The sequence below is a fragment of the Neolamprologus multifasciatus genome, chromosome 22 (genome assembly GCF_963576455.1).
Source record: "Neolamprologus multifasciatus chromosome 22, fNeoMul1.2, whole genome shotgun sequence".
NCBI lineage: Eukaryota > Metazoa > Chordata > Actinopteri > Cichliformes > Cichlidae > Neolamprologus > Neolamprologus multifasciatus.
The window spans coordinates 971,276-994,136 of NC_140459.1; the positions used below are offsets into that span (position 1 = coordinate 971,276).

A 22,861-nucleotide genomic window follows, 5' to 3' on the forward strand; every position below is an offset into this window, starting at 1 on the left:
TGCGTTGAAGGACATATCCTGGTCAAAAATGACTCCAAGGTTCCTCACAGTGTTACTGGAGGCCAAGGTAATGCCATCCAGAGTAAGAATCTGGTTAGATACCATATTTCTAAGCTTTTCAGCGCCGAGTACAATGACCTCAGTTTGATCTGAGTTAAGAAGCAGAAAGTTAGTGGCCATCCAGGTCTTTATGTCTTTAAGACATTCCTGCAGATTAAGTAATTGGTGTGTGTTATCTGGCTTCATGGACAGATAGAGCTGGGTGTCATCTGCATAGCAGTGTAAATGTATGCTATGTCTTCTAATGATGCTGCCTAAGGGAAGCATGTATAATGTAAACAGAATTGGTCCTAGCACTGAACCCTGTGGAACTCCATAATTAACCTCAGTGTGTGAAGAGGACTCTCCATTTACATGCACAAACTGGAGTCTATTAGATAGATATGATACAAACCACTGCAGCACAGTACCTGTAACACCTACAGCATGTTCTAATCGCTCTAATAGGATATTATGGTCAACAGTATCGAACGCTGCACTGAGGTCTAGCAGGACAAGCACAGAGATGAGTCCACTGTCAGAGGCCATAAGAAGATCATTTGTAACCTTCACTAAAGCTGTTTCTGTGCTGTGATGAACTCTGAAACCTGACTGAAACTCTTCAAATAAACCATTCCTCTGCAGATGATCTGTTAGCTGTTTGACAACTACTCTTTCAAGGATTTTTGATATGAAAGGAAGGTTGGAGATTGGCTTATAATTAGCTAAGACTGCTGGGTCTAGAGATGCTTTTTAAGTAAAGGTTTAACTACAGCCAGCTTGAAGGCCTGTGGTACATAGCCGATTATTAGAGATAGGTTGATCATATTTAAGATTAAAGTGACGATCAGTAATATGTTCTGGCTTTGCGGAGGGCTTTCTTATAATTCAATTCAATTCAATTCAATTTTATTTATATAGCGCCAAATCACAACAAATGTCGCCTCAAGGCGCTTCATAGATACAGAGAAAAGCCCAACAATCATATGACCCCCTATGAGCAGCACTTTGGCGACAGTGGGAAGGAAAAACTCCCTTTTAACAGGAAGAAACCTCCGGCAGAACCAGGCTCAGGGAGGGGCGGCCATCTGCTGCGACCGGTTGGGGTGAGAGAAGGAAGACAGGATAAAGACATGCTGTGGAAGAGAGACAGAGATTAATAACAGATACGATTCAATACAGAGAGGTCTGTTAATACATAGTGAGTGAGAAAGGTGACTGGAAAGGAAAAACTCAATGCATCATGGGAATCCCCCGGCAGCCTACATCTATTGCAGCATAACTAAGGGAGGATTCAGGGTCACCTGGTCCAGCCCTAACTATATGCTTTAGCAAAAAGGAAGGTTTTAAGCCTAATCTTAAAAGTAGAGATAGTGTCTGTCTCCTGAATCCAAACTGGAAGCTGGTTCCACAGAAGAGGGGCCTGAAAACTGAAGGCTCTCCCTCCCATTCTACTTTTAAATACTCTAGGAACAACAAGTAGGCCTGCAGAGCGAGAGCGAAGTGCTCTAATAGGGTGATATGGTACTACAAGGTCATTAAGATAAGATGGGGCCTGATTATTTAAGACCTTGTATGTGAGGAGCAGGATTTTGAATTCAATTCTGGATTTAACAGGAAGCCAATGAAGGGAAGCCAAAACAGGAGAAATATGCTCTCTCTTTCTAGTCCCTGTCAGTACTCTTGCTGCAGCATTTTGGATTAACTGAAGGCTTTTCAGTGAGTTTTTTGGACATCCTGATAATAATGAATTGCAGTAGTCCAGCCTGGAAGTAATAAATGCATGAACTAGTTTTTCAGCGTCACTCTGAGACAGGATATTTCTAATTTTAGAGATGTTGCACAAATGGAAGAACGCAGTCTTACATATTTGTTTAATATGTGCGTTGAAGGACATATCCTGGTCAAAAATGACTCCAAGGTTCCTCACAGTGTTACTGGAGGCCAAGGTAATGCCATCCAGAGTAAGAATCTGGTTAGATACCATATTTCTAAGATTTTCAGCGCCGAGTACAATGACCTCAGTTTTATCTGAGTTAAGAAGCAGAAAGTTAGTGGCCATCCAAGTCTTTATGTCTTTAAGACATTCCTGCAGTTTAACTAATTGGTGTGTGTTATCTGGCTTCATGGACAGATAGAGCTGGGTGTCATCTGCATAGCAGTGAAAATGTATGCTATGTCTTCTAATGATGCTGCCTAGGGGAAGCATATATAATGTAAACAGAATTGGTCCTAGCACCGAACCCTGTGCAGCAAACTATTTCTCCAGGCTAAATGATGATCCTCTAAATTTGTGATACGCCATTCCCTCTCCAGATTACGAGTCATCTGCTTTAGGCTACGTGTTTGATAATTATACCACGGAGTCAGGTACTTCTGATTTGAGACCTTAGTTTTCACAGGAGCTACAGTATCCAGAGTCGTACGTAGTGAGGAGGTCAAATTATTAACACGATAATCGACCTCTGTTGGGGTAGCGTTCAGATAGCTGCTCTGCTCTATGTTGGTACAGGGCATTGAAGATGATAACAGTGAGTGGATTATATTCTTAAACTTAGTTACAGCGCTTTCAGAAAGACATCTACTTTGATAAAGTGTACTTTCCACTGCTGTGTAATCAATTATTGTAAATGTTATCAGGAAATGATCATACAGGAGAGGGTTTTCAGGAAACACTGTTAAATAGGGATGGGTATCGTTTAGGTTTTAACCGATACTGGTGCCAAACCGGTACTTTTGAAACGGTGCCGGTGCTTAAAGAATGGAGAACACAAAATTGGTCCAAAAACCTCTCACGTTCAGCTGTTTTTTTGTAAAAAAGATAACAATGTTAGCCTTTTCTGCAGATATAAGAGATTTATGGTTTCACTCTTGGCTGGAAGCAGTGTTTAAACAATGGATAAAACATAAACTTTGTCCAAAAACCTCTCATGTTTAACGGTTTTCCACTTTTTCTTTGGTCATTTTAGCCTTTTTAACCAGGGTGAAGGGAGTATCTGCCATCAAACAAGAAGACAGCCGCATGTAACTACAACAGTGTTTGCTAGTTCACCTTACATGCATTAATGTAATAACGTGGTTAGCCTACTCAACGTAAATTACACACAAACAACATTAAGCTACTCACGCAGAGAAGAACGGCTGCTGCTGCCATCATCATCCTCATCATTTCTGCTACACTGGCAGGGCTAGGGGCCAGGACTCTCCTCTTCGGGTTCTTGGGGGATGTTGCTAACTCCGGGTCCGATAACAGGCACCACACCCGCAGTAGATGTGCTTGGTGTGAGGTCTCGCAGCAAGCTATCAAATACAGCGCATTTCCCGGCTTTTAAAAAAACGCTATGTGTCGCCAGGTGTTTCATCGGATTTGAGGTGTTACCTCCTTTGACAGTATCACAGTATCACCTTAAAGCACTTGTTGCAGGCTGCTGAGTTTTCATATTTTGCTGTGAAGTACAGCCAGACTTTTGACCGCTTTGCCTTGGGCATTTTTAATCTGTAGTTCTGCTCTAAAAGAAAGTACGTACCTGGACCCGCCTACTATCCTCGGAAAGGTAAAATGATTGGCTAGAATCTAAAGTGTATCACAGCTCAGGAAAAAAAAAACACCGAAATAAAGCACCGAAATGTGCGCTGCTTTTCGGTCTGGTTACTACTGTTTATGTCAGAACCGGTGCCATCATGGCACCGGATACCAGTACCCATCAAATCGAGTTTTACAGCTGGGGTGGATGAGGCTAAGCATCAGGCTTTCAAATGAATTAAAAGTCTGTCTGGGTCTTTGGTTGATTAATAGGCTGGTGTGAAAAATTGCTGCCACACCTCCCCCTCGGCCTGTGCTTCGAGGTTTCTGGTAGTTAGAATGACTCGGGGGTGTTGATTCATTTAAACTAACATAATCATCCTGCTGCAACCAGGTTTCTGTAAGGCGGAGTAAATCGATTTGTTGATCAATTATTAAGTCATGTACTAACAGAGACTTGGAGGAGAGAGACCTAATATTTAATAATCCACATTTCACTGTTTTACTCTTTGGTTCAGATGTGGATACTGTATTGTTCTTTCTTTGTAACTGTTTATGTTTAAGTTGTTTGTTGCTGGTTTTTAGTTTGTTTTTTGTCTGTTTGGGAGCTGACACAGTCTCTGTGGAGGTGGGTTTTTGGGGGGGTAGCAGGAGGAGAGAAGCTGCAGAGAGGCATGTAAGACTGCAACTCTGCTTCCTGGTCCCAACTCTGGATAGTCATATTTTGGGGGGTTTAATAAATTTGTCCATATTTCTAGAAATGAGAGCTGCTCCATCCAAAGTGGGATGGATGCCGTCTCTCCTAACAAGACCAGGTTTCCTCCAGAAGGTTTGCCAATTATCTATGAAGCCCACATCATTTCTGGGACACCACTCAGACAGCCAGCAATTTAAGGAGAACATTCGGCTAAACATGTCACTCCTGGTCTGATTGGGGAGGGGACCAGAGAAAACTACAGAGTCCGACATTGTTTTGGCAAAGTTGCACACCGATTCAATATTGATTTTAGCGACCTCCGATTGGCGTAACCGGGTGTCATTACTGCCGACGTGAATTATGATTTTACTAAATTTACGTTTACCCTTAGCCAGCAGTTTTAAATTTCCTTCAATGTCGCCTGCTCTGGCCCCTCGAAGACAATTGACTATGGTTGCCGGTGTCTCTAGCTTCACATGTCGGGGAACAGAATCACTAATTACAAGAGTTTGACCCTCGACGGGTGTGTCGCCGAGTGGGGAAAAACGGTTAGACAAATGAACGGGTTGGTGGTGTACCTGGGGCTTCTGTTTAGGACTATGCTTCCTCCTCACCGTCACCCAGCCGCCCTCTTTCCCCAGCTGCTTGGGGTCTGCCGGGGAACAGCTAGCGGGGCCTATGCTATCTTCGGCTGCACCAGCTACAGGGGCCTGGCTAGCTACAGGTGAATGAAGGGTGCGAAGCCGAGTCTCCAATTCAGTAATCCTGGCTTCCAGAGCTGCAAATATGCTACATTTGTTACAGATATCATTACTGCTAAAGGAGGCCGAGGAGTAACTAAACATCTGACACAATGAGCAGGAAAGTGCAGGAGGGACAGGTGAAGAGGCCATGGTGCTAACGAGTCGGCTACGAGCTAAGCTAAGCTCTTTCTGGGATAGTGGCGCAGCTGCCCCTCTGTTGGTCTTCCTTGGTCTCTTGTGTTCTGGGGACCTCTGGATGTCTGGAGTTTTGATCTCCTCCATACCTGCTTCATGCCCTGGAGGACGGGGCTGTGCCCCCCCCCCCCCCCCCCCCCCACACACACACACACACACACCCTCTAGCAGATCATTACATGAAGGAACCTTTTAAAAACAAGCGCGTTCATGCTCACAGGTGTACACACGGGTGCTCACACACACAAACTACACCCTTTTTGGCTCCTACCTCAAAGCACACTGTGCTGTCGATCTTACGTGCTGCACAATAATGTTTAATATTTAGTATTTACTGTTATATTCACATAGATCATCATGATGTTGTTTATTATATTGCTATCCTTTTTTTGCTTGTTTTCTCTTTTTTCTTTCTCAACAGGTGATCCAGGTGATTGATAGATGTATGATTTGTCTGTCTGTTTTGTTGGGTTTTGTTTTTTGCCCTTTACCACCGTTCCTCTTCACCGCTGTTTTTCTTTCCCTCTTTCTTTCTCCCTTTTCTTTTCCCCAGTCAAGTCTGTCCCGTATTTAGCAAGTGAAAATAAAATAAAAGAAACAATAAAAGGTGAATCAAATAGACCAATACGGTAAGGCTGAGAAGGTCCATTTAGTAAAGTAAATCCGTTGGGCATCTTTCTTCACCTTTAGACAATAATTCTGATGGCAAAAGAGCCAAACGGGACAGGCGGGGGGAAAAAAAAAGTACAGACACAGTGAGTGAAATTAGGTAGTGAGTACACAGAAAGTGTGCTTTGGAGGAAGCACGTGAAGATTTTACTATGAAAAAAGAATGTATCCAAAATGTCTGTGTTCTCGGTCATCCAGGTCATCGTAGTCAATTGGGACCCACACCCAGTTTCACACCTTGGCTCAGGCGATTATGACAGTATTGTCAGTTGAAGCCATTGCTAATCAAACTATTTCCAGATGGTTTTACATGATGGTACTTTTCTGTGTTTACAGTTCTGTAAGGATTTGACAAGATCTCTAACCCCATTGGCTGAAAACCCAGCACCAAGCCTGAAAGAGCCTCTGCCGTGTGATGGCTGTAGACTCGCTCACTCTGTTCACAGCCATCAGTAAAAAAAAAGTAAAAGTAAATCTAATATCACATTAACACGAGAAGTCACCCAACCAGTTTTCCTCCTGTGTCTTTGTTCAGCACCTGATGTCACGGTCAGCCTTCTGTGGGTATAAAACGACTGAAGAACATCGACAATTAAACAGTTGGACTCTGTGAGCATCACATTTTCTATCTCAGGAGGGAAGCCAACGAAACCTGTAAGTTCATTCATCCTGAATATTTTACCAAATTTAACCTCAGTGAAAACTGCTGGCTCTGTCTTTGTTCCATTATATTATTTAATAGAAAATAATAGAAAAATAAAGAAAGAAATAACACTTTAGTTATTATGACAGTACTTTGCGTGCTTTTGTTTCTGGGAGAAAAAGTTTTTATAGTTTTACTCCTTAAAAAATAAAGTCTAGAGTTATTTTTCTCCTTTTAAACAAAGGTTTGTCATAAAAATCACTTATTACTTATTAAGCTGGTCAACACATGTATTTTATTTTACTTCCCTTGTATCTATATAATTATGTTTTCTGTTTTTCAGTCATTCCAACTTAGTTAAGCTATGTTGTTATAGGTTGTGTTTAATGTTTTGGTTATTTTAACGTGGGAATTTCCAAAGTTAGGATAAATGCACATCCTTTCTCTCATGTTTTATATCCTTTTTTTCAATAATAATAATAATAATAATAATAATAATAATAATAATAATAATATGACGTATGAGTAGGAATAATGACAAATGTGAGGGCACATTGAACACTTCTGAATGTTACATCATACTATGACCAATCATTTTATCTTTAAAACATTACAGGATCTTTCCACAATGACGACCAAGACCTTTGCCATCCTGCTTCTGTTTGTTGGTAAGTTTATGCAAAATATCACAAATTCTACTTTGTACAGGAGACGGGCCTGAAATGTGAAATAATTTCATCAATGTTGCTCTTGAACAGCTTTAGCCGTCACACAAGCCACAACCACGGATGCAGCCACTAGTACAGCTGCTCCAGCCACGACCACAGCTGCTCCAACCACAACCACAACTGCTCTAAAAACGACTACAACTGCTCTAAACACGACTACAACTGCTCTAAACACGACCACAGCTGCTCTAAACACGACTACAACTGCTCTAAACACGACTACAACTGCTCTAAACACGACTACAACTGCTCTAAACACGACCACAGCTGCTCTAAACACGACCACAGCTGCTCTAAACACGACTACAACTGCTCTAAACACGACCACAACTGCTCTAAACACGACCACAGCTGCTCTAAACACGACTACAACTGCTCTAAACACGACCACAACTGCTCCAAACACAACCAAAGCTGCTCCAAACACAACCACAGCTGCTCTAAACACAACCACAGCTGCGCTAACCACAACTACAACTGCTCCAACCACAACCAAAGCTGCACTAACCACAACTACAACTGCTCCAACCACAACCAAAGCTGCACTAACCACAACTACAACTGCTCCAACCACAACCAAAGCTGCACTAACCACAACTACAACTGCTCCAACCACAACCAAAGCTGCTCCAACCACAACCAAAGCTGCTCCAACCACAACCAAAGCTGCTCCAACCACAACCAAAGCTGCTCCAACCACAACCAAAGCTGCTCCAACTACAACCAAAGCTGCTCCAACCACAACTACAACTGCTCCAACCACAACCAAAGCTGCTCCAAACACAACTACAGCTGCTCCAACCACAACCAAAGCTGCACCCACGACAGTAGCGGGGGCAGTGGTTAATGAAGTCAGCCTGGTTTCTGTCACAGTGGCCATCATCGCTGCTGCACTTCTATAAAGAGCAACATGTGACTGTAATTAATCTGCAATGAACAGCAGACGTATTTACAGTTCTAGCTCATCTTTTCATTTCCAATCTAATCGTGTTTTATGTATATTTTTCATTTCATATGAAAGTGTCAAAAAGGAGGGGATTGCAAATAAAGGTGTGGGAAATGTATCTTTGATTCTAGTAGCCGGTAAATATGTGTACTTGCTCTGTATAGTGTGCATGTTCAAAAGGATCCCAGATTATTTTCACATGAGTTATTTGCATTCGTCCCGTCAGAGCAGAGGGTCAGCATTTAGACGAAATATTTAACTACGAAAGAAAGATGTTCAGTTGTGTAAATATTATTTATCTGATCATTTATCCTAACTTGTATACTGTGAAAACAGCTGCATTTAACACTATATTGTAGAATTAATCAATAAATAACATTAACAGCTGTATTTTTGTATTTTCATTCTTTCTAATTCAGTCGACTGACTTAAAAACAGGCTGTTTCTGTATTATTCTATATTAAATGTAATTTGTGTGAATTTTTAACAAGACCACAAAAATATTTATTGCACTGCTTCTGTTGAACAGGTTACAGGTAGGTGCAAAAATATCTCCAACCTTTTGTTCCTGATGTTTTTGCCTTGAACTAAATCAGAAGAGCCGTGTGCTGAGAATAGATGCACAACATAAGTCCACAAAAACACATCTGCCTTCACTACATAGGTGAGTTTCATCACAGCATCCCTAATAAGAACTATAGCAGTAGTAATAGTAGTAAAGTGCGAGAGAGCAAAAAGAAACAAAATCAAAGTGGTCAAAATTACATTTCTGCATAAACAGCTGCTGACACAGAAACAGGCAGAAATCTGTCTCTGTTCTGCCAACTCCATAAGTTCAGTTCAGAAACATGTTCACGTCATATGATTGTTGGGTTCTTCTCTGTTTGTGTTACGGTGGGGTCTACTTTACAATATAAAAGGCGACTGTTGTTGTGATTTGGCGCTGTGTAAATAAAAGTGAATAGCTGCAAAGGAAGCAAGTGAACTGTGGCGTCAGGACCAGAACTGAGACTCTCAGGAGCAGAGTAAACTAACACTAACCTTTTATTGAGAGTAAAGTATACATGGCTTGTTGTAGAAAGCACTCTATACTGTGTCTCATGCTTAATTGCCACTTACCTGAAACCACCTGCCAGATCATTGCATTACTTAGTTTGGTAAAGCTTGGTTTAGAAATGGGTCATTTAGTGTTGCTTTGACTCCCAGCACATTATTGCTTGAATTGTCTTGGACTGCTTATAATAGACACGGTGAATTCTTTGCCTGTATCGTGCTTTAGAGTCCACAGTATAAAAACAGCATGTCACGAATAGTCTCATTATCAGCTTTCACACGGAGAAGGTGCAAATGATATGCTGATTTCTCAGGAAATGGACAATGAAAGCTTTCTGTGTAACCAGTCTTCCTTTTCCTTTCACGCTTGGAGGACCTGGACACCGATCAACAAATCCCTCGGACATAAATGCCTACCTGTTTATATTTCCATGCAGCAGACAGCACAGAAGCTATGTTAGAATTTGAATAAGAACTTTGGGGTGAAACAAAATAAAATGCAGAATAAAACGTCCACCACATATTTTCATCTGTTTTTACACACACATTTTTTCACCTGTTCCAAGCGAAACTATACAAACATGCTGTGAGATGATGAATTATAAGGTCCTCTGCCTATAAAGTTCTTACAGTGTCCAGTCTTTCTTCCTGTGACTGTAATCTCACAGGGGTGTGGTTTCGTTTAGCTGTTTCTCACCTGTTGCCACTTCCCTCATTACCTTTTGTGTAAATCATCTCAAGCTCTCGTTGTCCTTTGTCGCGTCCTCTCTCTCGTGTTTCCCGGTGATTCCTCGTTGCTTTTGGCTTTTGGTTTTCTTTTTTTGTTCATTTAGCAAGAAACTCTTTTCAAATCCATCACATCCATTTGCATCTGAAGGCAGCATCTTGAAACAGTAATTGTAAAACCGTTTGTTAGTGATAGATCATCCACAGTTTTCAAGATTGTGTCATTATGTCATTGTTTGCCAATAACTAATCCAGCTGATTTAATTTTTGTGAAAATTGAGTCAAGGTTACATCAGATGTGAAAATCAATTTAATATTACTCACAGTTTTATATGTATCGTCTATCCACTTCATGAGATATACAACTCTATGAAAGGAAATCCTTTCCCTTTTGAGGAAGTCCCTCAAAGCATCCACCATCATTCCCGTTCCCAAAAAATCAGTGGTCTCCTGAATGACTACCGTCCTGTTGCACTGACATCCGTCATCATGAAGTGCCTGGAGCGGCTGGTCAAAGGTCACATCTGCTCCTCCCTCCCTGACACACTGGACCCTCTTCAGTTTGCCTATCGGACAAACAGAGCCACAGAGGATGCCATCGCCCTGGCAACGCACACCACCCTCACTCACCTGGAAAAAGGGAATACATATGCAAGGATGCTCTTCATCGACTACAGCTCTGCATTTAACACCATCATCCCCTCGAAACTTGCCACGAAGCTCGTCGACCTTGGGCTGGGAACACCGATCTGCAGATGGATCTAAACTTCCTCACAAACAGGCCCCAGGTGGTGAGAGTTGGTAAGCACACCTCCTCATCACTCATCTTAAACACAGGTACGCCACAGGGTTGTGTGCTTAGCCCCCTCCTATATTCCCTGTTCACACACGACTGTGTTGCTAAACACGAGTCCAACACCATCATCAAGTTTGCTGATGACACAACCATCATAGGCCTCATCACAGGCAATGATGAGACGGCCTATAGAGAGGAGGTGATGGTGCTGTACGAGTGGTGTCTGGAAAATAACCTGACTCTCAACATCAGCAAAACTAGAGAAATGATAGCGGACTACCGGAAACGACCAGTCGGAGAACACCAGCCCATCTACATCAACGGTGTCAAGGTCGAAAGGGTCAGCAGCTTCAAGTTCCTTGGAGTCAACATCACCGAGGACTTCTCCTGGTCCCTTCACACAGACACTGCTATCAGGAAAGCTCGCCAGCGGCTCTACTTCCTGAGGAGGCTGAGGAAGTTTAGCATGAACGCCAACATCACCTCAAATTTTTACAGGTGTGCAATTGAGAGCTTGCTGACGAGCTGCATCACAGTTTGGTACGAAGCTGCTCTGCCAGCAGCCGTAAATCACTACAGAGGGTGGTGAAGGCAGCAGAGCACATCACTGGCACGAGGCTTCCTGCCATTCAGGACATTTACCTCCAGCGATGCCTCCGTAAAGCACACAGCATCATCAAGGACCACAGCCACCCAGCACATCAGCTGTTCTCCTTGTTACCATCTGGCAGACGTTACAGGAGTCTGTCTGCTCGGACTACAAGACTTAAAAACAGTTTTTACCACCAAGCCGTACGACACCTCAACCACAACACTTAAACACACACAACACAGCACTCAGAAGCTGCAGCTTCACAAGTACTCTGTTTAATCTGCACTGGTCACTTCACTTTATCGTCATTGATATTTATATTTAAAGTGCAATACTGTAATTTTCTGCTGCTCATTCCTGTGCAATATCCCATCTGCCCTCCCGTCATATTTCTTTTCAAGATTTTCTTATTTAATCACTAGTGTACATATATTTATATTTATAGATACATATATATTTAGTCATCTTTTCTCTTTTACCATGTCTCTCTAATATTTAGCTCCTTACTATTTTTATATTTTTATATTTTATTTTATTATATTTTATTATATTTTCTCCTACTGTATCATGCTGCTGAGTGACTGCTGTTCGTAAAACACATTTCATTGCAATGTTGACCCTGTGCTAACTTGCATATGACAAATAAAACTGAACCTGAACTGAAATGGAGAGAGTACAACAGCCTTTCTTTTAGTGCGATTTGCTACAACGTCACAACGACACCATGAAATTTGCCAACATCACACACTATCACAATATCTCAAAATCCATAAGATTTTACAACTAGAAACCAAAGATTTCAGCCAGTTCTGCTCCAATCATGTGGGCAAAGATAATAAAATACCGGGTCACAGGTCAAAACTCGTGGTCAAACGAGTAAGGAAAAAGCGACTTTTCCATTTGATTACATTTTGTATGATGGATTATGCAGAAAAAGTAGAAATGGCTGAAAGATCTATCGCTTTATCACCTATTTAGGTTGTAAATCGTGTTTTTAAAAAGTAACTAAGTAACTAAGTAATTAATTACTTTTGAAAATAAGTAATCAGTAAAGTAACGGGATTACTTTTGGGGGGAAGTAATCAGTAATTAGTTACTTTACTTTTTTCAAGTAACTTGACCAACACTGCTAGTTAGTGCATTAGTCAAGACCCGACAAAATCCAAAAGAAAGTCCTGCAGCAAGAGTGCAAACAGGGACTGACAATAGAGCGCACACTTCTCCCACACTGCTGCATTCACTGTTAGTGAGTGCTCCAGTGTGGCAGAGCAGGTCAACTACTAATCAGACTGTTAGTGGTTTGATTCCAGTGTGTATGCCAAACATCGTTGGGCCCGATACGAACCCTCGAATCGCTGATTGTGTGGGAATATTGGATAGAAAGCACTGACACAGGGGAAAGTGCTTTGGTGAATGAGGCAAGTTGTATTTGAGTGCTCAGTTAGAGAAGGGCTATATGAGAACCAGGCCATTTAAAACTGTATTTATAAAGTGCCAAATCACTACAACGAACTTTATACTTTAAGGTAAAGACCCCACAGTGATTCTGCAAAATGCTATCATGACCTTTAACCTGCTAACTGAGGCCTGTAGAGTCCGACGTGGAGTTTTGTCCAGTCTCTCTTTCATTGCACGGTTTGAGAGGGGGTGAATTTGTTGGGTGAACCTATGAGTGATACTGTCTTACTGAGCGAACCACAATGCAACTAATAAAAAGACTCTTTAAGTCACTCTCTAAGCCAAAATCCATATCATCATTGTTAAATTATCTATAAATTATCTATATTTTTATTACGTTCACTTGAATGTTTGGTTCTGTTGATTTATTTAATCATCAATCTGCTGAGGGCTACAGATGGAAATTAGTCTGTGTGTCGAAATCTGACATATTTACATGATGAATTTAAGTGCTCAGCTTAATTAATATGTCTGTCCCTTTGAAATGAACATGAAACATAAACATAAATATTAAACCAAATACTGCTGGGTGTGTATGTATATATTTGAGCCATTATGTGTCATTTTGACCCTGTGTGGATTTAAAACAATAGCAATAAGCAGCAATATTTGTGCACCAAATTCTTGTTTTTAACAGCTTAAAGACATTGTTATTAACTATTAATAAACAGGACATTCATGGTAAATGACCTGCATTTGTATAGCGCTTTACTAGTCCCTAAGGACCCCAAAGCGCATCCAGTCATCCACACATTCACACACTGGTGATGGCAGCTACATTGTAGCCACAGCCACCCTGGGGCGCACTGACAGAGGCGAGGCTGCTGGACACTGGCGCCACCGGGCCCTCTGACCACCACCAGTAGGCAACGGGTGAAGTGTCTTGCCCAAGGACACAACGACCGAGACTGTCCAAACTGGGGCTCGAACCGGCAACCTTCTGATTACAAGACGAACTCCCAACTCTTGAGCCACGATCGCCATAACTGTACCTCCTCGCTCCCTTAAATAAACGTCTAGTGGTTTTATTGTATACTAAGCTAAATCCAGCTTAAGGTGATTTTACTGATCACTACTTGTCTTTCTGTCTTTCCTTGTTCTTGGGTAGGACTGTCCTGCTGTCTCAAGAGGGCACGCAGCATCCTATGGGACTGCACACACCCAGGACACCGGGTGTTTAAGCTGCTGAGATTCAGGCTGCTGAGGTCCGGACAAACAGACTCAAGGACAGCTTTAACAACAGGGCAGTAGCCCTAACCCAGAGGGCCAGCTCTGTTCTAGGATGCCCCCTGGACCCAGTGGAGGTGGTGAGTGACAGGAGAATGGTGGCTAAGCTGTCGTCCCTGTTGGACAACATCTCCCACCCATGCAGGAGACTCTGACAGCACTGAGCAGCTCCTTCAGTGGCTGCAGCACCGACGGTGTGGGACGGAGAGATTTCCCAGGTCTTTCCTCCCCACTGCTGTCAGACAACATGGTCTCTGCAGATGACCACACACATGCAGACACACACATCCAATACACCATGATAGCCTTCTCCCAGTCTCCCTTAAATACAATATTATGTGCAAATTTTTTCCTACTATAACCAAGCATTTTATTCTATTTTGTTGTATATAGTACTTTTATTCTTGTTGTATAGTATGGTATGTGATTGTATCTTATCCTATTCTGTCATGTTTTTCTTAATTTTACTCTTAAACTTGTACTTTCTGCCATGATGAAAAATTTCCCCCGCGTGGGACTAATAAAGCTGATTTTATCTTAATCAATGCTAACAGCTGACCTGATTGGCTACCTCCCTGGACTTTTTTTTTGTTCAGTGCTTTAACTATATGGTTATTTTCTCATTTATTGTTTTAATATTGACACTTATTTCGATAATAGATAGATAATAGATAATAATTAGAGTGTTACAAAGCTCGTAGCGCGTTAGATATCCTCGGGTTGGTATTTCCCCACAACAAAAATAATTACACTTCCCTGATCACCTGTGTTTTTCTTTTGACTTCCTTTTACAGTGTAGAACTGCTTTGAAATTCATATGAACTGTTCGCACTAAAGTAAAAAATAACATCACTTATGCAGATACCCTCTCGGCGCCAGCTGCAAGGCTGGAGCTGAACAACAACTCCCTGATAACGACTGTGTTTAGTCTGTTCCTTCCCATTCCCTACAAGGCCACCTGGGTTGGCTGGAAGACTGTTTACTTAGCCTGGCAGGGCGAAGGACACTGTCTCAGCTGAACTATGGACACACATACATATACTGATACTGATAAGCACTCACCGACGCATCACCCTCCCTACCCCGGATCCAACGCCACCTCCAACGCTTACCTCCCCTCTGATGTGGACATCGGGTCAGTTGGAGGCGCAGTCGAAGATTGCAGCGGTCCCAGATCAGATGTACACACTGGAACTCTTTCCCATGTTGCTGTCTGTGTTTATTGTGCTATGGTGTGTTGATATCTGTGCATTCCTGTATTATCCTTCTGTGTTACACATTTCGATGTTTTTTTCCTCGCTACCTAGCCTGACCCGTCTCCCCAATGTGATGTTTGTGTTGTATGTACGGTCGGCAAGGTCAGTCATCTCGGTTGTGGGCAAAATACCTGCAACTGACAAATAAAGGCTATCTCATCATCTCATCATGAATGGCACACTGACATTTGCACATGACATCATTTGGACATGAGCAGATTGTGTGGTTGATAATCACACAGACTGATGTCTGCACAAAATTACACAAGAAATGCATCCATTTTGCATTTGCATCTACACACTGCACTGTTTTACCTGCAGCTGTGCTCCATGTACTTTCTACTAGCACCTCCTCTGTTGCATGACCCTACAGTGAAACTTCCTGGACATTCAAATGATAAATTAGAAGGGATGGTAAGCCACGTTTCTTATGTTTTCTGTATTTATTGTGTATAAAAGTAAAAAACACAAAAGCAAAAAATAACTTTCCTGCTTATTCAATATAATTCTCCATAATCTTAGGACAAAACAGTAAGAAAGTTTGTATTTATTCTTTGTTGTAATAATTCTTCTTCACAATAAAACTTATTTCACCTTAACCTCCTAAGACCCGAACTCTTCCACAGCAGCATTTGCATATTGGGGCCCAATGAATGTAAAAACAAAGAATTACCAGATTTTTTGTTTTTATGAAAATACATACGAGGACATTCGTTTAAAATGTTGATAGAACAGTAGCAGCATAATGTCCTCGTCAGTGGATATCAGGCCCATGTAGAGCAGAATTGAGTATTTTAGTCTAAATAACCCAAAATGTGACGTCCACATATGTGGACACAGGTGCTAGGAGGTTAATGGTGCCACATTTGTGGGTTGAGCAGCAGAGTTGAATATGTGGGTTACGTCTATGTAAAGTTGCCAAATCTTGCCCAACATCTTATTGAGTCTTGTTTTAAGCTTGTGGGGCTGCCGGGTGCTGGCTGTCAGGCACCCGGTTGATTAGCAGGATGTGTGCACATGGACTCTGGTACAGCTGTTAGTTGGTGTCTCCTCCAAGCATGCCACATCTGACTAATCTGGTTAGTACTCTATACTCCAGGTCTAGGTACCCTTGCCCCTGGAGGGGGAACTGCACCCAGACCCAGGTGGTGTTACCCTTTTCCCTGGGGTGGGGAGAAGCAGACCGCCCCGACTCCGCAGCAGCAGGGAGGCCCCACACTCCAGACCCCAGTCGGACAGCCAACTCCTCCTCCTAGCCCCCCGCTCCAGCAGGTCGCAGAGAACGGGGGTGTATGAAGACTCCAAAACCTCCCCCCACCCGCTCATATGTAGTGTTGATGCATGTGTGTTCTAAGGTGCATTTAAAACCCAGGAGGGCATGGAGCTACCTGCCAGAGAGCAGCAGGTAAGCGCATAGCCCCTCCTGATAGCCCTCAGTGTCTACGTGTATTTAAAATTGAGAGGTGGGCAACGACGCCAGGGGTGAGGTGTACACCCTGATGGTCTTTTGGATTCCGTGTAGCGTGCCCACCCCCAAGATCCTATATGTATGTGTTATGAGAGTGTGAGTAATGTGAATGTCTAAGTTGTGGGATAAAATTGAGGCACAGGCTATTGTCTATTGTCTATTGTCTATTGTCTTGTGTAGTCTGGAAGACGAGTGGAGGACGCGGTGGGTGCAGGTCTCTCTGTGGTGGGGCCGAGCGGCGCTGCTGAACTGCGCCCCGGTCTGGATGGGCCTGGGCCCCCTTGCCCTGGTGGGTTGCAGAGTATGGGGGTGCCTCCCCCGCTGACCCCAGAGAGGGGCCACTTGCCCCTCCCTTCCTTCCCTCCCCATCTCACAGGCTGAAAATGTTACCCAGCTAAATAGAGAAAATAAAAAAATAAAACATTTTCAGTGAGACATTTAACGACTTCCTGAGCGTGGCATTTTCAGCAGCGAGCGTTTCCACCTGCTGGTGACTGAACTCCAGGGATTCTCGCAAAGATTTAAATTCCCGGTGTAGAATCTCCACCAAGGACAGCCTTGCATCAAAACTGGACAATCGCTTGTGGATTGACTCTAGGATGTCTACAATATCTTTGTCGGCTGGCGATGTTGTGCCGGGGGAATCTGCCGGGCGACATCTTTTCGATGACAGCGTCTCAGATTTGGCCGGGGAAGCTGCACTCTGAGCTTTCTTCATCACGAGATCCTGGAAGCACTGATCAACGTGATCTTGGAGAGCCTCTAAACTCTCCCCGTTGTTCTCCAGGGTGTTGGAGATGATTTAGACAAATGTTGTTCAATTCTAAGCTACCATTCGCTTTAATTTTCCGCCGCAATCTCTGACGTCAGTTACAACATGAGTCGCTTACGTTGTCCGTCACTTCCGTCACTTGCTCTTATACTTAAACAGATACAGAGTAGGTCTCCTCCCATAGTATAAATCAGAGAGTGAAGGTACAACATCTCTCATGAGCTTAAGATGTGTGTGTATGCCAGAGTGCTCTGGATTAGACATCCTATCAATATGCAATCAATGATATACCTCTAAGGATATATGAGTATATGTTTCAAAGCATAAATGACAATCCGACAAAACAAACCTGACAAAAGGTCTGTTGCTTTATTACTTATTCAGGTTGTGTATCATGTTTTTTAAAACACAACTTTCAAAATAAGTAATCAGTAAAGTAACAGGAGTAGTTTTTTTTGGAGAAGTAATCAGTAATTAGTTACTAATTACCCTTTTCAAGTAACTTGACTAACACTGATTCACCGGGCGGTTTTCCACACTCTCTGGAAAACCTTCACTTGTTCCAAAATGCCTCAGACAGACGCTACAAACAGGGATGGACATCTGCACGCCTGAAGTCTCACGCATCACATGTTCCAGATCAGTCGGTCATGACTCTCATACTTTTTTCCATCTTGTGCTTTACTTGTTTTTCTTATTGTTAACATAGCAGCAGAGAAGACAGAGGGTAAGCACCTTCTTCTGTGACTTGCTTACATGTAGCATCCCTTTTCCTCACAACTGCGTGCAGACACACAACCAGGAAACAGATACATATCTGTATACAAATGAACTGTTAACACCTGCATCCACAGTAGTCCTGTCAGTTGGATTCCTCTCTTCGACTCTACACCTGTGTGTGTTTCTGCTTCCTCTACATTATATGTTAGTTACATTTGTTTAAAATAGATGTAGTCACTCTTTTCACATTAAAGAAATAAAATAAAACTGTTACCTGAAGAGAATTAAATTATGAGTGTTAGCTAAATGCAAAAATTTTTGCATTTAGGGAAATCTGGTTTTAGTTATAACATCTATGCTGCTATAACTGAAATCAGATTTCCCTAAATGCAAAAAACTTTGCTTAACCTGTTTGACTCTGTTTTTGTTGTTTAGCACCTGATCTTATCTGTGGTCCTTTCTGAGTGGGTATAAAAGCTGGCTTTCCTGGAGAACTCACTGATTAAACAAACAGCTGGAATCGGTGAAGAGCACGGCCTCTGTCACTGAGAGGAAGACAGCTCAGCACCGGGCAGACTGTAAGTCACTTCATCCTGAGTGTTTCACCACATTTCACACTCGTGTCTGTTCACACTTGTACGCTTCTGCTGTACAAGTCCAACCTCACTGATTTGTTTTGTTTTACATGATTTTTATGGCATTATATTTCTTTTATTCAGATAATCTCAAACTGTTTTGTTTATCGAGGCTATTTTTAACATTTTTATTCAATTCTATTTATCCCAAATATTCAGTTAAGTAAATATATTGGATATTTTCTTAATTCCATTAAATTTTATGTGATATAATTTTGTGTATCACAGTGCGAACTCTAAAAACGAAACTTGGTCATTTTATCTTTGAAGCATTCAAACACATTTCCAGAATGATGATGAAGATCTGTGCCATCCTACTTCTGTTTGTGGGTAAGTTTAAGAAAATAACCACAAATCATTCTGTGTGCAGGAGATGGATTTGAAATTTGGTGTTAATGTAAAATGTATCCATCATTAACCCTCTGAATCAGCCTCAGTCAACACACAGACTTCAAGCTCGACTGCAACCACAGCTGCTCCAACAACAACTGCAACTGCTCCAACAACAACTGCAACTGCAGCAACAACAACTGCAACTGCTCCAACAACAACTGCAACTGCAGCAACAACAACTTCTCCAACAACAACCACAGCTGCTGCAACAACAACCACAGCTGCAGCAACAACAACCACAGCTGCAGCAACAACAACTGCAACTGCTCCAACAACAACCACAGCTGCTCCAACAACAACTGCAACTGCTCCAACAACAACTGCAACTGCAGCAACAACAACTTCTCCAACAACAACCACAGCTGCTGCAACAACAACCACAGCTGCAGCAACAACAACTGCAACTGCAGCAACAACAACTTCTCCAACAACAACCACAGCTGCTGCAACAACAACTGCAACTGCAGCAACAACAACCACAACTGCTCCAACAACAACTGCAGCAACAACAACCACAGCTGCTCCAACAACAACTGCAACTGCAGCAACAACAACTGCAACTGCTCCAACAACAACTGCAACTGCAGCAACAACAACTTCTCCAACAACAACCACAGCTGCTGCAACAACAACCACAGCTGCAGCAACAACAACTGCAACTGCTCCAACAACAACCACAGCTGCTCCAACAACAACTGCAACTGCTCCAACAACAACTGCAACTGCAGCAACAACAACTTCTCCAACAACAACCACAGCTGCTGCAACAACAACTGCAACTGCAGCAACAACAACTTCTCCAACAACAACCACAGCTGCTGCAACAACAACCACAGCTGCAGCAACAACAACTGCAACTGCAGCAACAACAACTTCTCCAACAACAACCACAGCTGCTGCAACAACAACTGCAACTGCAGCAACAACAACCACAACTGCTCCAACAACAACTGCAGCAACAACAACCACAGCTGCTCCAACAACAACTGCAACTGCAGCAACCACAACTGCAAGTGCAGCAACAACAACTGCAACTGCTCCAACAACAACCACACCTGCTCCAACAACAACTGCAACTGCAGCAACAACAACTTCTCCAACAACAACCACAGCTGCTGCAACAACAACCACAGCTGCTGCAACAACAACCACAGCTGCTCCAACAACAACTGCAACTGCTCCAACAACAACCACAGCTGCTCCAACAACAACTGCAACTGCTCCAACAACAACCACAGCTGCTCCAACAACAACTGCAACTGCTCCAACAACAACCACAGCTGCTCCAACAACAACTGCAGCTGCTCCAACAACAACCACAGCTGCTCCAACAACAACTGCAACTGCTCCAACAACAACCACAGCTGCTCCAACAACAACTGCAACTGCTCCAACAACAACCACAGCTGCTCCAACAACAACTGCAACTGCAGCAACAACAACTTCTCCAACAACAACCACAGCTGCTGCAACAACAACCACAGCTGCAGCAACAACAACTGCAACTGCAGCAACAACAACTTCTCCAACAACAACCACAGCTGCTGCAACAACAACTGCAGCAACAACAACCACAGCTGCTGCAACAACAACTGCAGCAACAACAACCACAGCTGCTCCAACAACAACCACAGCTGCTCCAACAACAACTGCAACTGCTCCAACAACAACCACAGCTGCTCCAACAACAACTGCAACTGCTCCAACAACAACCACAGCTGCTCCAACAACAACTGCAACTGCTCCAACAACAACCACAGCTGCTCCAACAACAACTGCAACTGCTCCAACAACAACCACAGCTGCTCCAACAACAACTGCAACTGCTCCAACAACAACCACAGCTGCTCCAACAACAACTGCAACTGCAGCAACAACAACTTCTCCAACAACAACCACAGCTGCTGCAACAACAACCACAGCTGCAGCAACAACAACTGCAACTGCAGCAACAACAACTTCTCCAACAACAACCACAGCTGCTGCAACAACAACTGCAGCAACAACAACCACAGCTGCTCCAACAACAACTGCAGCAACAACAACCACAGCTGCTCCAACAACAACTGCAACTGCAGCAACCACAACTGCAAGTGCAGCAACAACAACTGCAACTGCTCCAACAACAACCGCAACTGCAGCAACAGCAACCACAGCTGCCACAGCGGCTGCAGTTGTAAATGAAATCAGCCTGACTTTGGTCATCGTGACAGTCGTAGCTGCTGCACTTGTATAAAGAGATTCGTCACTATGACCTGATCAGTGCAGCTCAGTGAAATACGATAGATTTTTATGACGTATATCATTATTTCATTTTCTCATCACATATTTGTTCACATATTTTTTAAATAACATCAAAGTAATGAAGTGTTGTCTGAAAAAGACAACAATAATATTAATAATTAATAATAATAACAACAACGGCAACAACAATAATAATAATAATTTTCATGAACCCAGTTGTGTGAACCACAGCAGGGTTTCTACAGGGAAACTAAACTAACAAACTAAATTACAACGTCATGAAAAAGCTCGTTTTGAGTCAAAGAAAGTGGAACAGAGGGAGGTTGAAGCCCCCTCAGCCTGTCAGCACATCTGAGAGCAGCTAAACGGTCCATCCAGCTTATGTGTAGAAAATGATGCAGAGGGCAGAAGCAGAGTTTGGAGTGTGCACAGCATCTTTATTTTTAATCACAGCTATAAATCAAAGTATAAGTCTGATTCATATGAAGAATGTGAGAAATGAGTGTTGGACATGTCTGTCCTGATGTGTGAATTTATTGTGCCTGGACCTCATTAATCTTTGAACTTAGCACTGAGTCTGAGAGTGGTGACGAACATATAATCTATACTAATCACTCAGGCTGAATAATGTGTGTGTGAGTGAAAAGACACCAAGGAGTCACTCGTCTAAAATAATGTCTGACTCTTTAAATGTGTGTTTAACATGAAGTCAAGTATACTGATATGGGACTGAATGTTCATATTAATGGGGTTTCCTGTGTGAAGAATAACAGGGTCAGCATTAGCTCTGAGTAGGTTAATTAGACGAGTATAATTCAGGTCATTTGATTCTGTTTTCATTATTATTTGATTCTGCTTTTGCTTTGCTCCTGCTAAACTGCAGTTAGCAGTCTCCTGTTTAACTCTGTGAAACAGTAAAGGTCAAAATCTGAGTATTAAAGTACATTAAATGGTTCTTACAGGTTAGTCCTTTAAACGTAACAGATCCTTGGGTCTGTTACGTTTAACAGACAGACTTCCAATGTTTGGTTGCCTCTGGCTTAGTGTGTGGAATTAAAGAAATTATTTTACAGCTACAATATATCCTGCAGCATTGACATTGCATTAAGATGGTTATTAAACCTGCTGGCTTTACATTAACCTTTTATTACAGGGGCAGCCATAAGAATTGTACACACACTGCATTTTGTGCTTATTAAAGAGTTAAAGCTCAGTCAATTAAGGACAGGTCATAAGCCTCGTTCGGCGCGATGTCCGGGCGATCTATTGTGTCAGTGACAAAACACATATAGTCCATATAATCTAGAAACAGGCCTGAGCAAAGGCCTGAAACTATTC

At 42.5% G+C, this 22,861-nt stretch overlaps 3 protein-coding genes across 4 annotated transcripts in view; 2 read left to right on the plus strand and 1 right to left on the minus strand.

The window, feature by feature from the left end:
* The window catches only part of LOC146492474 (uncharacterized), a 233,236-nt gene that overhangs the window by 172,903 nt on the left and 37,472 nt on the right, over positions 1 to 22,861 (minus strand). The gene's annotated exons all lie outside the window — the stretch shown is intronic.
* LOC146492486 (uncharacterized) lies at positions 6,411 to 8,139 on the plus strand. Of its 2 annotated transcripts, none has more exons than XM_085149122.1 (3): positions 6,411 to 6,520; positions 7,126 to 7,177; positions 7,274 to 8,139. In XM_085149122.1, the coding sequence occupies exons 2-3, from the start codon at positions 7,138 to 7,140 to the stop codon at positions 8,137 to 8,139; spliced, it is 906 nt and encodes a 301-aa protein (XP_085005248.1). In that variant the 5' UTR covers positions 6,411 to 6,520; positions 7,126 to 7,137. The 2 variants fall into 2 exon arrangements, with proteins under 2 accessions (XP_085005248.1, XP_085005247.1); XM_085149121.1 differs by having other exon boundaries at positions 6,413 to 6,520; positions 7,268 to 8,139.
* LOC146492487 (uncharacterized) lies at positions 10,961 to 21,652 on the plus strand. Its single transcript, XM_085149367.1, has 4 exons — positions 10,961 to 11,089; positions 16,940 to 17,028; positions 19,157 to 19,216; positions 19,318 to 21,652. Exons 1-4 carry the CDS (start codon positions 10,961 to 10,963, stop codon positions 21,461 to 21,463), a joined length of 2,424 nt encoding a protein of 807 aa, XP_085005493.1. The 3' UTR covers positions 21,464 to 21,652.

Excerpts from the sequence above, each read along its gene's own strand:
- LOC146492486 (XM_085149121.1), top strand. The coding sequence starts at position 7,138 with ATGACGACCAAGACCTTTGCCATCCTGCTTCTGTTTGTTG. Across the intron at positions 7,178-7,267 it reads CATCCTGCTTCTGTTTGTTG|CTTTAGCCGTCACACAAGCC; the intron begins GTAAGTTTATGC and ends GCTCTTGAACAG.
- LOC146492487 (XM_085149367.1), top strand. The coding sequence starts at position 10,961 with ATGGTGCTGTACGAGTGGTGTCTGGAAAATAACCTGACTCTCAACATC. Across the intron at positions 17,029-19,156 it reads CTGCGCCCCGGTCTGGATGG|CATTCAAACACATTTCCAGA; the intron begins GCCTGGGCCCCC and ends TTATCTTTGAAG. Across the intron at positions 19,217-19,317 it reads CATCCTACTTCTGTTTGTGG|CCTCAGTCAACACACAGACT; the intron begins GTAAGTTTAAGA and ends CCTCTGAATCAG.